Raw genomic sequence first — 13,666 nt, forward strand, 5'->3', positions numbered from 1 at the left:
ATGCATATCATTACCGCACTATGTGATAGGCTTCTTGCACATGTATATGATTACCGCACTGTGTGAACAGTCTCCTGCACATCATTGCCGCACTATGTGATAGGCTTCTTGCACATGCATATCATTACCGCACTATGTGAACAGTCTCCTGCACATGCATATCATTACCGCACTATGTGATAGGCTTCTTGCACATGTATATGATTACCGCACTGTGTGAACAGTCTCCTGCACATGTATATCATTACCGCACTATGTGATAGGCTTCTTGCACATGTATATGATTGCTGCACTGTGTGAACAGTCTCCTGCATATTTTATCATTTCCGCACCACGTGAACAGTCTCCTGCATATTTTATCATTACCGCACAATGTGATAGGCCTCTTGCACATGTATATGATTACCGCACTATGTGAACAGCCTCCTGCACATATATATCATTATCACATTTTGTAGTTCTGTGCTGCTGGGAGGATCTATATGTGTCTCCGGTATACTGAGACTCGCACACCTTTACACTCAATCGGACTCACAGCTCCGCCCCACCCTGTGGGCTTATGCTTCACCCCCACAGCTGCCAATCTGGTCAGTCTAAGGCTTGCTACACCAACAGCTGTGCTCACCTCCAACCTTTGTCTCTTAACTAACTTCCTCACAGTTTTCTTTTCATTTATTTTATATTTATACTTCTGTGTTTCCGGGCGGTGTGCCTCCAGCTGTTGTGGAGCTACGATTCTCACTTATAGGAATCATGCCGTAGGATTCATGCTGTACACATCCTGGTACCCATGCACGTTGGTAGGATTCATGCCGGTAACATTTATACGCCACACACGCTTATAGGGTTCATTCGTTCTCTACGCGCTTGTAGTTTTATACCGTACACACGCTTTTAGGGTCATACTGTACACCCCCTTTGTAAGGTTTATACTGCACACACGCTTGTAAGATTCATACAGTACACACTGGTAGAGTTTATGCCGTTTACTTGCCTACAGGTTTCATACTGTACACTCGCTTGTAGGATTATATTGTACATTCACCCTTAGGATTCATGCTGTACGCTTGCTTGTAGCATTCATACTGCACTCACGCTTGAGCATATTTGTGGGGTGCATGCTTGTAGCATTTACTCTATACACACGCTTGTACATACTTGTAGCATTATGCTGCGTACATACTTATAAGATTCATGCCGTACACAGTACACACTGGTAGGATATCCTGTACACACGCTTGTTGGATTCTTACTTTACACGGGTTAGGATTATGCAGTACATTCGCCGGTAGCATTTATACGGTACACTCGCTCGCATGATTCATAAAGTTCATGCGGTGCATACCAATGTAGCATTCATACTGTACACTTGCTCGTAGGTTTACGTGGTATACACGCTTGTACTCGCTTGCAAGGTTCATACTACACACGCTCTTGTAGGAGTCATGTTGTACACACTCATAGCAATCATACTGTGTACACGCTCATACGAGTCACACTGTACGCACGTTTATAGTATTACATGGCCCCACGCTCGTAGGATTACTACTGAATATGCACTCTTAAGGATTGTGCTGCACACCCGCTCGCAGGACTTGTATCACGCATGTTTGTAGGGTTATGTTACTCGGGTGCACGCGGGAATCAGGCTGCGTGTGCACTCGTGGCATGTGTTCTGTACATGCGCTTGCGCTATTTGTGAAGTTCGTACGCCCGCAGTTTTGTGCAGCGCACATGCTCATACAGCACATGGGGTGTGGCCCCGTACGCAGGTATGTGGTCATAATAGTTACTACTTGCCGGCATATTCTCTGCCATCGGTCGTGGTTAGTTTCAGGCGTTCACTGGTGGTCTATACGCGGATATGGTTGGCCCGAGTATAGGTTCATCAAGTTGGTGGTACAGCCATGCATAGCGATTCACGACAGTTTCACACGTAGTCGTTCTGCACGCATCTTTATATAGGCAGGGTGATACATAGCAGTTGTCGCTGCTGACACATATTCAGAACGACAATTACACGACGCACAGGCGGAGCTTACCCAGTAAACCGTTGCAGACGGGGTATGTTTCATTATCGTTGGTACTGACATGCCTTCTGAACGACACTGACATTACACATAGGTGGTGTTTACCTGTTAAACCTGTCATGTTGCAGAAGGGGTGCGTCGCATGGTTGTTGTTGCTGACACGCCTTCAGAACGGCAATAACACCACACATGGGTGATGTATACCCATCATGCCTGCCACGCCTGCAGGGGGTACGTTGCACGGTTGTTACTGACACGCCGTCAGAACAGCAATAACGCCACACATAGGTGATGTATACTCATCATGCCTGCCACGCCTGCAGGGGGTACGTTGCACGGTTGTTACTGACACGCCTTCAGAACAGCAATAACGCCACACATAGGTGATAAGATTTGTTTTATTATCCAAGTAATCACCTCATGAACCTGACACGTCTTCAGGTTGTGTTTACAAGTGTTGTCGGTGCACCTCTTTTACGATATAGTCACGTTCTCAAAAAAACGGAAATCACGATGTTTTGGGTTGTCATGGTACTCGTATAAACTTTCGCACTTACCACTGGGCACACACTTATCTAGACTCAGTTACGCATACGATTCTCGTCCGACACGTCTTCGGATACTTTCCCTCTGTCCTGGTTCAAAGAGTTGTTTATTGTTGTCCAAGTAATCACCTCATGAACCTGACACGCTTTCAGGTTGTGATTGCTTGCGTTGTCGATGCGCTCCTTTCTCTGTGTAGTCATGTCCCAAAAATGTACTTCATGGTGTTCTAGGTTGATATGGTACTCATATAACGTTTCGCACTTGTCACCGGGCGCATACTCGTCTAGGCCCGGTTACGCATACGATTCTCGTCCGACACGTCTTCGGATACTTTCCCTCTGTCCTGGTTCAAAGAGTTGTTTATTGTTGTCCAAGTAATCACCTCATGAACCTGACACGCTTTCAGGTTGTGATTGCTTGCGTTGTCGATGCGCTCCTTTCTCTGTGTAGTCATGTCCAAAAATGTACTTCAAGGTGTTCTAGGTTGATATGGTACTCGTATAGCGTTTCGCACTTGTCACCGGGCGCATACTCGTCTAGGCCCGGTTACGCATACGATTCTCGTCCGACATGTCTTCGGATACTTTCCCTCTGTTCTGGTTTAAAGTGTCGTACTTTGTTCTCCAAGTAATCACCTCATGAACCTGACACGTTTTCAGGTTGTGATTGCTTGCGTTGTCGATGCACTCCTTTCTCTGTGTAGTCTCGTTCCTAAAGATGCTCTTCAGGGTGTTCTAGGTTGTTAAGGTACTTGTATAACGTTTTGTACTTGTCTAGGTCCAGTCACGTATACAATTCTCATCCGACACGTCTTCGGATACTCTCTCTCTGTCCTGGTGTTAGACGGTCAGCTATGTTATAAATAAATGAGTTTGGCTAGACGGTTAGTTTGGCTGTCCCTACTACATACATTTACTTTCACATGTGCTCACATTGAAGCAGTCCAGAATATTGCAGCAGATGCCTTATCTAGGAACAACCTGTCACAATTCTTTCAGGTGATGCCAGAAGCCGATTCCATAGGGGCGCAAGTTCCCCCATTCCATTCACTAGTCATGAACTGAACCAGCACCTTCGGATAGCCAAACGTTTGGTCAGTGATTCCTTGTCCGCAAATACACGAAAAATTTATGGTACGGCGTGGAACTCATTCTCCAAATTCAGATCCAAGCACGCCGAAGGCGACAAGATTTCAGTTCCCTTCTAGCATATGTCGGGTTTTGCCATACCACACTGCATTTATCCCACAATACTATTAAGAGTTATCTAGCCGGTATCCAACACCATTTATCCTTGACCAATACCCGTAGTTACTCTATACTCTCTTCTCGCTTGGTGAAGTCCGCTCTGAAGGGCATCCTTAAGAAGTCCCTCGCAGCCCAGTCAGACAACCAATCACAGGCAACATGTTCAGGCAGTTGTCCGACTTGTTAGACTTCGCACCATTGGGTATTCGTGATAGCCTCACATTGATAGCGGCCATGTACCTTGCCTATTATGGGTTTCTCAGACCGGGTGAGTGTACTGCTCGGACTGTCAACGCGCCCTTTCTTAAGGTCAGTCAGCTGTCACATGTCTCTGATCATTTCGAGCTGTCCCTCAGTCAGACCAAGACCTCGTCTCCGGGTCAAACTGTGATTGTCCGGTTTTCCCCACCGCGCACAAATGGTGTCCTGTCACAGTCCTCCGTGATTTGTTGAATGCCTGTGTTAACCTATCAGCTGACGACCCTTTACTCCATTTCAGATCCAACCCGCTAACTACTTCTCAATTCATCAAACATTTACGCATTTCGGTCAGGTCGCTGGGAGGAGTCCCGACTTCATTATCCGGTCACTCCTTCCGTATTGGCGCAGCTACAGCCACTTCTAAGCACGGGGTCCCAGCCCACGTAATCATGAAATTAGGATGTTGGAAATGCGGATGCTACATGCAGTATATCCCTAACCCTCGCAAAGAAATGGCTAGCGCATTCCAGTCTCTTGTGTTGTAATCTGCAATAAACAAATGTTTGTTTAAATCCGGGTTTTGCCCTCTTTTCCAGGCATATTCTTTACGCCGCAGTTATGGCACACTTCAGACTGCTTAGTTGAGGTTGATAGGTTATTGGTTACAGTTGGTTGTTAGGTTAGTACTAGGGTTGTACGCATATCAGTCATGTAGCAACGACCACAAATGGTAAGGCCTGCGCAGCTGGCCTGTAATTGTGGGAGGAGCGGGATGACCATAAAACCCACGGCTCTCCCCCCTTCAATGACGCTGTGGGTTCTTCGCTCCCACCCACCCCCCCTTCTTTTCATTCCATCACACTTACCACAGGGTATGCCCTCTTTTCCAGGCATATTCTTTACGCCGCAGTTATGGCACACTTCAGACTGCTTAGTTGAGGTTGATAGGTTATTGGTTACAGTTGGTTGTTAGGTTAGTACTAGGGTTGTACGCATATCAGTCATGTAGCAACGACCACAAATGAAGGATAGCCTTATGCCTATCCCATGCATGTTTAAACTCCTTCACTGTATTTGCAGCAACTAGTGAATTTGCAGCAGCAAGATGAATATTCACAATTTGAATTTTAATAGCGAATATAGCATATTCGCGAATTCGCGAATATTGCGAATATAGCACTATATATTCATAATTACAAATATTCGCTTTTTTTGCGCATATGTGAAATTTTTTGCGCATATGCGCAAATTTGCAGATATTGAGCCCTCCCTTCATTAATGGTATAGAGAACTGTGACTCGTGCATCAACTCTGTGATTTTTATGCCCACTAAAACCAATAGGCTAATTGTAGTCTATGGGGATCTCACTGCATGTAAGATAAGCAGGACCATCTTGGCAGCACAGTGGGATGGGAGACAGTCACTGGTTCGAGTCCCAGGGTGAACAGAGTGTTATGGTGTCGTGTTTAAACTTTACTTTCCTGGAAAAGCTTTTGAGTTGCCCATAGCAACCAATCAAATAGCTTCCTTCATTTTTCAGAGGCTTTTTCAAAAATGAAAGAAGCGATCTGATTGGTTGCTATGGACAACTCAGAAACTTTTCCTCTGGGCAAGTTTTGATAAATCTCCCTCTATGGGGGAGATTCATCAAGACCAGTGTAGAGGAAGAGTTGTGCAGTTGCCCATAGCAACCAATCAGATTGCTTCTTTCATTTTTCAAAATGCCTCTGCAAAATGAAGAAGCGATCTGATTGGTTGCTATGGGCAACTCAGCAGATTTTCCTGGAAAAGTTTCTGAGTTGCTCATGGCAACCAATCAGATTGCTTCCCTCATTTTTCAGAGGCCTTTTCAAAAATGAAAGAAGCAATCTGGTTGCTATGGGCAACTGCACAACTCTTCCTCTACACTGGTTTTGATGAATCTCCCCCATAGAGTGAGATCTATCAAAACCTGTCCAGAGGAAAAGTTTCTGAGTTGCCCATAGCAACCAATCAGATTACTTCCTTCATTTTTCAGAGGCTTTTTCAAAAAGAAGCGATCTGATTGGTTGCTATGGGCAACTCAGCAGCTTTTCCCCATAGACCACAATGGGCCTACTGGTTTCAATGGGAAAAACATCGCAGAGTTAAAGCACTAGACACAGTTCTCTATACCATTAAAGGGGTACTCCGGTGAAAACCTTTTTTCTTTTAAATCAACTGGCTCCGGAAAGTTAAACAGATTTGTAAATTACTTCTATTAAAAATCTTAATCCTACCTGTACTTATTAGCTGCTGAATACTAGAGAGGAAATTATTTTCTTTTTGGAATGCCCTCTGATGACATCAAGAGCACAGTGCTCTCTGCTGACATTATTATAATAATAATAAGTCTTTTTTTATTTATTGTTGTCCTTAGTGGGATTTGAACTCTCTCCAGCTCCACTATATCTTTCTTGCACACTGGTGCCCAGTACTGTACACAGTATTCTATGTGAGGTCTGACTAATGATTTGTACAGCGGTAGAATTATTTCCTTGTCGTGGGCATCTATGCCCCTATTGATGCACCCCATGATTTTATTAGCCTTGGCAGCAGCTGCCCGACACTGGTCACTACAGCTAAGTTTACTGTTACCTATTACAGTGTTGCTTGCGAATATTCACAATACAAATTTTATTCGCAAATATCGCATATTCGCAAATTCGCGAATATAGCGCTATATATTCGTAATTACGAATATTCGTTCTTTATTTTTTATTTTTTTCACATTACACATCACAGTGACCATCCCTCTCTGCTTCCAGCTTGTGTAGTGTAAAGAAGGCTCTAATACTACTGTGTGAGACCGGTGTGCGAAATTACGCATATGTTAATTTTATAAATGAAAATTTTCGCATATAGTGTTGAGCAGCATAGGCCATATTCTAATTTGCGATATTTCGTGAATATATGGACGAATATTCATCATATATTCGCTAAATTCGCATATTTGTAATATTCACATAAACGAAAATTCGCATGTGCGAAAATTACCATATGCGAAAAATTTGCATAAACGAAAATTCTCATATGCAAATTTTCCCATATGCGAAAATTTGTACGCCAGTCTCACACAGTAGTATTAGAGCCTTCTTTAGACCACACAAGCTGGAAGCAGAGAGGGATGATCACTGTGATGTGTACTGTGAAAAAAAAAATATATATTCGTAAATTCGAATATATAGTGCTATATTGGCGAATATTCATGAATTTGCGAATATGCGATATTCGTGAATAATATTCGCATTGCGAATATTTGCGAGCAACACTAGTGTTGACAACTGGACGCAGCCGACACGCCCCCTCAAAAAAAGCGCTATGGCAGAGCCAGAGATTGCCAAAGGCAGCGCTGCATCAGTCCCCCAAAAAATTTGAGTTCCTGGATTTAAATATCTATATTCAGGATGGCTGTTTGCATACTGCCACCTATTTTAAGGAGGTGGATGCAAACAGCTACCTCGACTTTAACAGTTGCCATCTTAAACAATGGAAGAAGAACATTCCATTCGGTCAAATGAAAAGAATCCGAAGGAATTGTTCTTCCACACAAAAATGCCTACAACAACTAGATAACCTGGAGGATTGTTTTAACCTCTTCAGGACACAGGGCGTATGGAGACGCCCTGCATTCCGAGTCCTTAAGGACCGAGGGCGTATCCATACGCCCGTGGGAAATCCGGTCCCCACCGCTAGCCGGTTGGGGACCGGAGCCGGATGCCTGCTGAAATCATTCAGCAGGCACTCTGGCACATCGCCCAGGGGGGTCCTGAGACCCCCCATGTCGGCGATCGGAGAAAATCGCATGTCAATTCAATTTCTCCAATTCCGGGCTGATCGGGTCTCTGGAAATTGAAAGTGAAAGTAAATCAATCTTTACTGTGGCAACCACTAGGGGGGGCAAACTGCAACTCCCAGCATGCCCAGAGAGCCAAAGGCTGTCTGGGCATGCTGGGAGTTATAGTTTTGCAACATCTGGAGGGTCACATTTTGGAGACCACTGTTACAATGGTGCCCAAACATTAGCCCTCCAGATGTTGCCAAACTACAAATCTCAGCATGCCTCGACTGCCCAGGCATGCTGGGAGTTGTAGTTCTGTAACATCTGTCCCTTCAGATTTAGCAATTTCCATGACATTTTTGAAAATTACTGCTCTACTTTGAAGCCCTCTAATTTTTTCAAAAAGCAAAAGTATGTCCATTTTATGATGCCAACATAAAGTGGGCATATTGTGTTTGTGAAGAAAAATAAAATGTATTTGGAATATCCATTTTCCTTACAAGTAGAGAGCTTCAAAGTTAGAAAAATGCAAAATTTTCAAAATTTTCATGAAATTTTGGGATTTTTCACCAAAAAAGGATGCAATTAACGCCGAAAATTTACCACCAAAATAAAGTAGAATATGTCACGAAAAAACAATCTCAGAATCAGAATATTCGGTAAAAGCGTTTTCGTGTTATTAATTTGTAAAGTGACGGTGGTCATAATTGCGAAAAAGGGCTCAGTCCTTAAGGTGAAAAAGGGCTGCGTCCTTAAGGGGTTAAACAAAAAGGGTATCCCAAACCCCTTATACAAGGAGCACACCAGAGAGTAGATGAATTAGAACAAAGTGCTTGCTTGAAAAATAATAAACAGGGTAATGCAGAGGGTGGTTATAATGATGAATTTGATTCTGTTTTTCTAACTAGGTATTACACTTCACACACCAATATTTTTTTTTACATTTTTATTTTTTATTTTTTTGTATAGGTAATATCACCAGCTCATATTATTCAGTCATGATTACTGGCACCATATATAGTCCCCCAGTTATTCTTCTTTAGATGTTTTTCCGTATCCTGTGCAGTACTTCTCTCAGAAGTCCACTTGATGGCCCACAAGGTGGTCTACACCCCGAAGTCATCAATTTTTACTCTAAGAGAAAGTGTGCAGCTGTTTCTGGAGACGGTCAACAATAACCTCTGCATGGTGGAATAATAGGTCACGATGTTTATCAGGATCAGTAGAAGCATCACCCACTCCATGATTATGATGGGGATTTCACGGATCTCGTCCCAGTCTTCATCATTATAGAATAATTCCTTTAATGTTTCATATCCAAAATAGAAAATTACACAGACAAAAGTCAGGCCACAGCAGGTGCATCTACTATGGTGGATGACTTTTTTTGCTCCTGGTAATTTATACATCTGGATGGACTGCCCAAGGTAGTATAAGGCTTCACATGTAATGGAAATTATCGTGCTGACAAAGTGTATCCTGGGATATTCTTCGGGGGACAATACATGCATGACAGCTGTGGCAAAACAGGAGGCCCACACAATGGCCAGCAGGATCCTCTGGATCAGGACCTGATGACCCCTGAACTCTTCAGTATGCATAACCATATACTTATAAATAAGAAAGGTTAGTACCAAAGTGCCAATGGACGTCCCTATGAATCCAATTCTGAATAATATGCTTTCGGGAAAGAAATTTCCCACGTCACTGTGAAGGAAAAGAAACCAATGTTATTATGGAATTTTCCTCACTCCCAACCCATGAAATAAGAATCATGTGCTTGTTTATCTTACCTGATGCTCATCAGTGGCGAGGCAGCATGGCCGAGGACGACCGTCATGATGTAGCTGGTGGCAAGCCAGGCCGCACACCAAAACGCCAACAGGAGGGGGACGAACCCCAAACCTTTTAGCTCCATTTCAGACAAGTAGAAGAAGAAGAAGACGCTAATCTCACTAATCTCACTGGAACAGACTGAAGGCTCGGGCGGCTGTCAGTGGGATGTCATGACTCCAGCTGTCTATGACATCACATGTGACATGTCAGAATGACTGCTTGTTTCTTTGAGCTGCCGTGATTTAGTATCTGCTATAGACAGAGCCTGATGTTTTTATTATGGACCTTACAGACCCCAGAACCCAAGTAATTAGTGCAGGGGCTCCATTTTGATCATCTCATATACATTATTTGAGTTCCAGGGCTCAGATACATTTGAACCCTCTATAGCAGTGGTCTTCAAGCTGTGAACCCCCAACCGCTGCAGAACCACAACTCCCAGCATGCCCAGACAGCAAGTACGCATAAGGAAATAGTCTAATTAAACTTTTCTTATATATAGAATCCCTGAAATCTCCAATATCTCCTTTTATTGGTTTATGATCTGCATTACTTATTTGTAAAAAAAACAATGTTTCTGATTGTCTGCCACCCCATACTTATGGGCTATCTCTTCAAACGACTTTATTTGACCTAAAGCGTATAATTGATTTACATTAATAAGCCCCTTTTCATCCAAAAGAGTGAATCTTTAATTTTAAGGAATTCTCTAAGTGCTTTATTCGACCATAATGAAGTAAAGTCAAAACTCCATGTGATTTTAACATTTTTTTAAGTTCCTCCCATACTTTATTATATAGATATGCATGGGTGTAGTGAGTATCCCAGCTTCCAAAATCTCAAAAATATCCTTATAACGACCCATTAGGGTATGTTCACACTACAGTGTGTGAACGGAATCTCCGCTCGCTGAATTCAGCGAGTGGAGATTCAGACAGGCAGCTGGCGGTGGCGGTAGGACCGGGCGGCACTGAGCCGTCACCATTAACAGCTATGCAGTGCTCGCGGACTTCCATGCAAAGAATGAACATGTTCTTTCTTTGCGCGGAACAATTTCAGCGGCGCTGAAATTCCGCAGTGTGAACGGGTCTCGCGGAGACCCAGTCACACTAATGTTAAGTTCACACCGCGAAATTCGGCTCGTGGAATTCCGCCCGTGGAATTCGGCTTGCGGAATTCCGCCCGTGGAATTCCGTAGGAATTCCGTAGTGTGAACATACCCTTAGAGAGAATAAATAGGACTACATTTTCCCTCCTTCTCATAATAGTCTGCAATTTTCGTGCTAAAAAGTACCTAAAAAAAAAGTGCCCAACCCCCATCGTGCTCAGCTAACGTTAAAGAAACATATTTCATTCTCGTGCTTTCCTGCCCCAAAGTAGTGAATTTGATACAGAAATAAGAGCTTGGAACCATTTTTCTGATATCCATACAGTATAGAAACATAGAATGTGTCGGCAGATAAGAACCATTTGGCCCATCTAGTTTGCCCAATAATCTGAATCCTATCAATAGTCCCTGGCCCTATCTTATATGAAGGATAGCCTTATGCCTATCCCATGCATGTTTAAACTCCTTCACTGGATTTGCAGCGACTAGTGTTGCTCATGAATATTCACAATTTGAATTTTAATTGCGAATATAGCATAGTCGCGAATTCGCGAATATTGCGAATATAGCACTATATATTCATAATTACAAATATTTGCTTTTTTTGCGCATATGTGAAATTTTGTGCGCATATGCGCAAATTTGCAGATATTGAGCCCTCCCTTCATTAATGGTATAGAGAACTGTGACTAGTGCATCAACTCTGTGATTTTTTTTTTCCCCATTAAAACCAATAGGCTAATTGTAGTCTATGGGGATCTCACTGCATGTAAGATAAGCAGAACCATCTCGGCAGCACAGTGGGATGGGAGACTGTCACTGGTTCGAGTCCCAGGGTGGACAGAGTGTTATGGTGTCGTGGTTAAACTTTACATTCCTGGAAAAGCTTTTGAGTTGCCCATAGCAACCAATCAAATAGTTTCCTTCATTTTTCAGAGGCTTTTTCAAAAATGAAAGAAGCAATCTGATTGGTTGCTATGGGCAACTCAGAAACTTTTCCTCTGGGCAGGTTTTCATAAATCTCCCTCTATGGGGGAGATTCATCAAGACCAGTGTAGAGGAAGAGTTGTGCAGTTGCCCATAGCAACCAATCAGATTGCTTCTTTCATTTTTCACAATGCCTCTGCAAAATGAAAGAAGCGATCTGAATGGTTGCTATGGGCAACTCAGCAGATTTTCCTGGAAAAGTTTCTGAGTTGCCCATAGCAACCAATCAGATTGCTTCCTTCATTTTTCAGAGGCTTTTTCAAAAATGAAAGAAGCAATCTGATTGGTTGCTATGGGCAACAGCACAACTCTTCCTCTACACTGGTTTTGATGAATCTCCCCCATAGAGGGAGATCTATCAAAACCTGTCCAGAGGAAAAGTTTCTGAGTTGCCCATAGCAACCAATCAGATTACTATATTTTTCAGAGGCTTTTTCAAAAATGAAAGAAGCGATCTGATTGGTTGCTATGGGCAACTCAGCAGCTTTTCCCCATAGACCACAATGGGCCTACTGGTTTCAATGGGCAAAAAAATCACAGAGTTAATGCACTAGACACAGTTCTCTATACCATTAAAGGGGTACTCCGGTGAAAACCTTTTTTCTTTTAAATCAACTGGCTCCGGAAAGTTAAACAGATTTGTAAATTACTTCTATTAAAAAATCGTAATCCTTCCTGTACTTATTAGCTGCTGAATACTACAGAGGATTTAAACCCTCTCCAGCTCCACTATATCTTTCTTGTACACTGGTGCCCAGTACTGTACACAGTATTCTATGTGTGGTCTGACTAGTCATTTGTGCAATGGTAGAATTATTTCCTTGTCGTGGGCATCTATGCCCCTATTGATGCACCCCATGATTTTATTAGCCTTGGCAGCAGCTGCCCTACACTGGTCACTACAGCTAAGTTTACTGTTACCTAAGACTCCTAAGTCCTTTTCCATGTCAGTCGTCCCAAGTGTTCTCCCATTTAATACATAATCCCAGCCTGGAGTTTTCTCCCCCATGTGCATTACCTTACATTTATCAGTGTTGAACCTTATCTGCCACTTCCCAGCCCAAACCTCCAACCTATCCAGATCCATTTGTAACAGTGCACTGTCCTCTATAGTGTTTACCGCTTTACAGAGTTTGGTGTCATCTGCAAAGATTGCTACTTTACTATTCAACCCCTCTGCAAGGTCATTCATGAATATATTAAATAGGACAGGACCCAAGACGGACCCCTGTGGTACCCCACTAGTAACAGTCACCCAATCAGAATAAGTACCATTAATAACCACCCTCTGTTTCCTATCATTGAGCCAGTTACTTACACCCTTGAACACATTCTCCCCCAGCCCAAACCTTCTCATTTTATTCACCAACCTTTTATGTGGAACCGTATCAAATGCTTTGGAAAAATGCAGATATACGACATCCAGCGATTGCCCCTGGTCCAGTCTGGTGCTCACCTCCTCATAAAAGCTGATCAGGTTAGTTTGACAGGATCAATCCCTCATAAATCCATGCTGATACAGGGTCATACATTTATTTTTATCAAGATATTCCAAAATAGCATCTCTTAGGAAACCCTCAAAAATTTACATATAACCGAGGTTAAACTAACAGGTCTATAATTCCCGGGGTCACCTTTTGACCCCTTCTTAAATATTGGCACCACATTTGCCATGCGCCAGTCCTGGGGAACAGTCCCTGTCACTATAGAGTCCCTGAATATTAAAAATAGGAGTCTGTCTATTACATTACTTAATTCCTTTAGAACATGGGGGTGAATGCCATCTGGACCTGGTGATTTGTCTATTTTGATTTTTTTGTCGGTGGTACTGTACTTCTTCCTGGGTTAGACAGGTGACCTGTACTGGGGAGTTTACCTTATCACACTGTATTTCACCTGGCATTTCATTTT

At 43.0% G+C, this 13,666-nt stretch overlaps 1 protein-coding gene across 1 annotated transcript; it reads right to left on the minus strand.

Moving 5' to 3' along the window:
* Positions 1 to 8,747: 8,747 nt before the first annotated feature.
* Positions 8,748 to 10,220, minus strand: LOC130308252 (uncharacterized). Its single transcript, XM_056552239.1, has 2 exons — positions 9,618 to 10,220; positions 8,748 to 9,531 (listed from the first exon to the last, which is right to left on the minus strand). Exons 1-2 carry the CDS (start codon positions 9,740 to 9,742, stop codon positions 8,931 to 8,933), a joined length of 726 nt encoding a protein of 241 aa, XP_056408214.1. The 5' UTR covers positions 9,743 to 10,220; the 3' UTR covers positions 8,748 to 8,930.
* Positions 10,221 to 13,666: the final 3,446 nt, after the last annotated feature.

This window comes from Hyla sarda, chromosome 1 (genome assembly GCF_029499605.1).
Source record: "Hyla sarda isolate aHylSar1 chromosome 1, aHylSar1.hap1, whole genome shotgun sequence".
Classification (NCBI taxonomy): Eukaryota; Metazoa; Chordata; class Amphibia; order Anura; family Hylidae; genus Hyla; species Hyla sarda.

Coding starts and splice junctions, on each gene's coding strand:
- LOC130308252 (XM_056552239.1), bottom strand. CDS start 9,742: ATGGAGCTAAAAGGTTTGGGGTTCGTCCCCCTCCTGTTGGCGTTTTGG. Junction 9,532..9,617: donor TCGCCACTGATGAGCATCAG/GTAAGATAAACA, acceptor TTTCCTTCACAG/TGACGTGGGAAATTTCTTTC.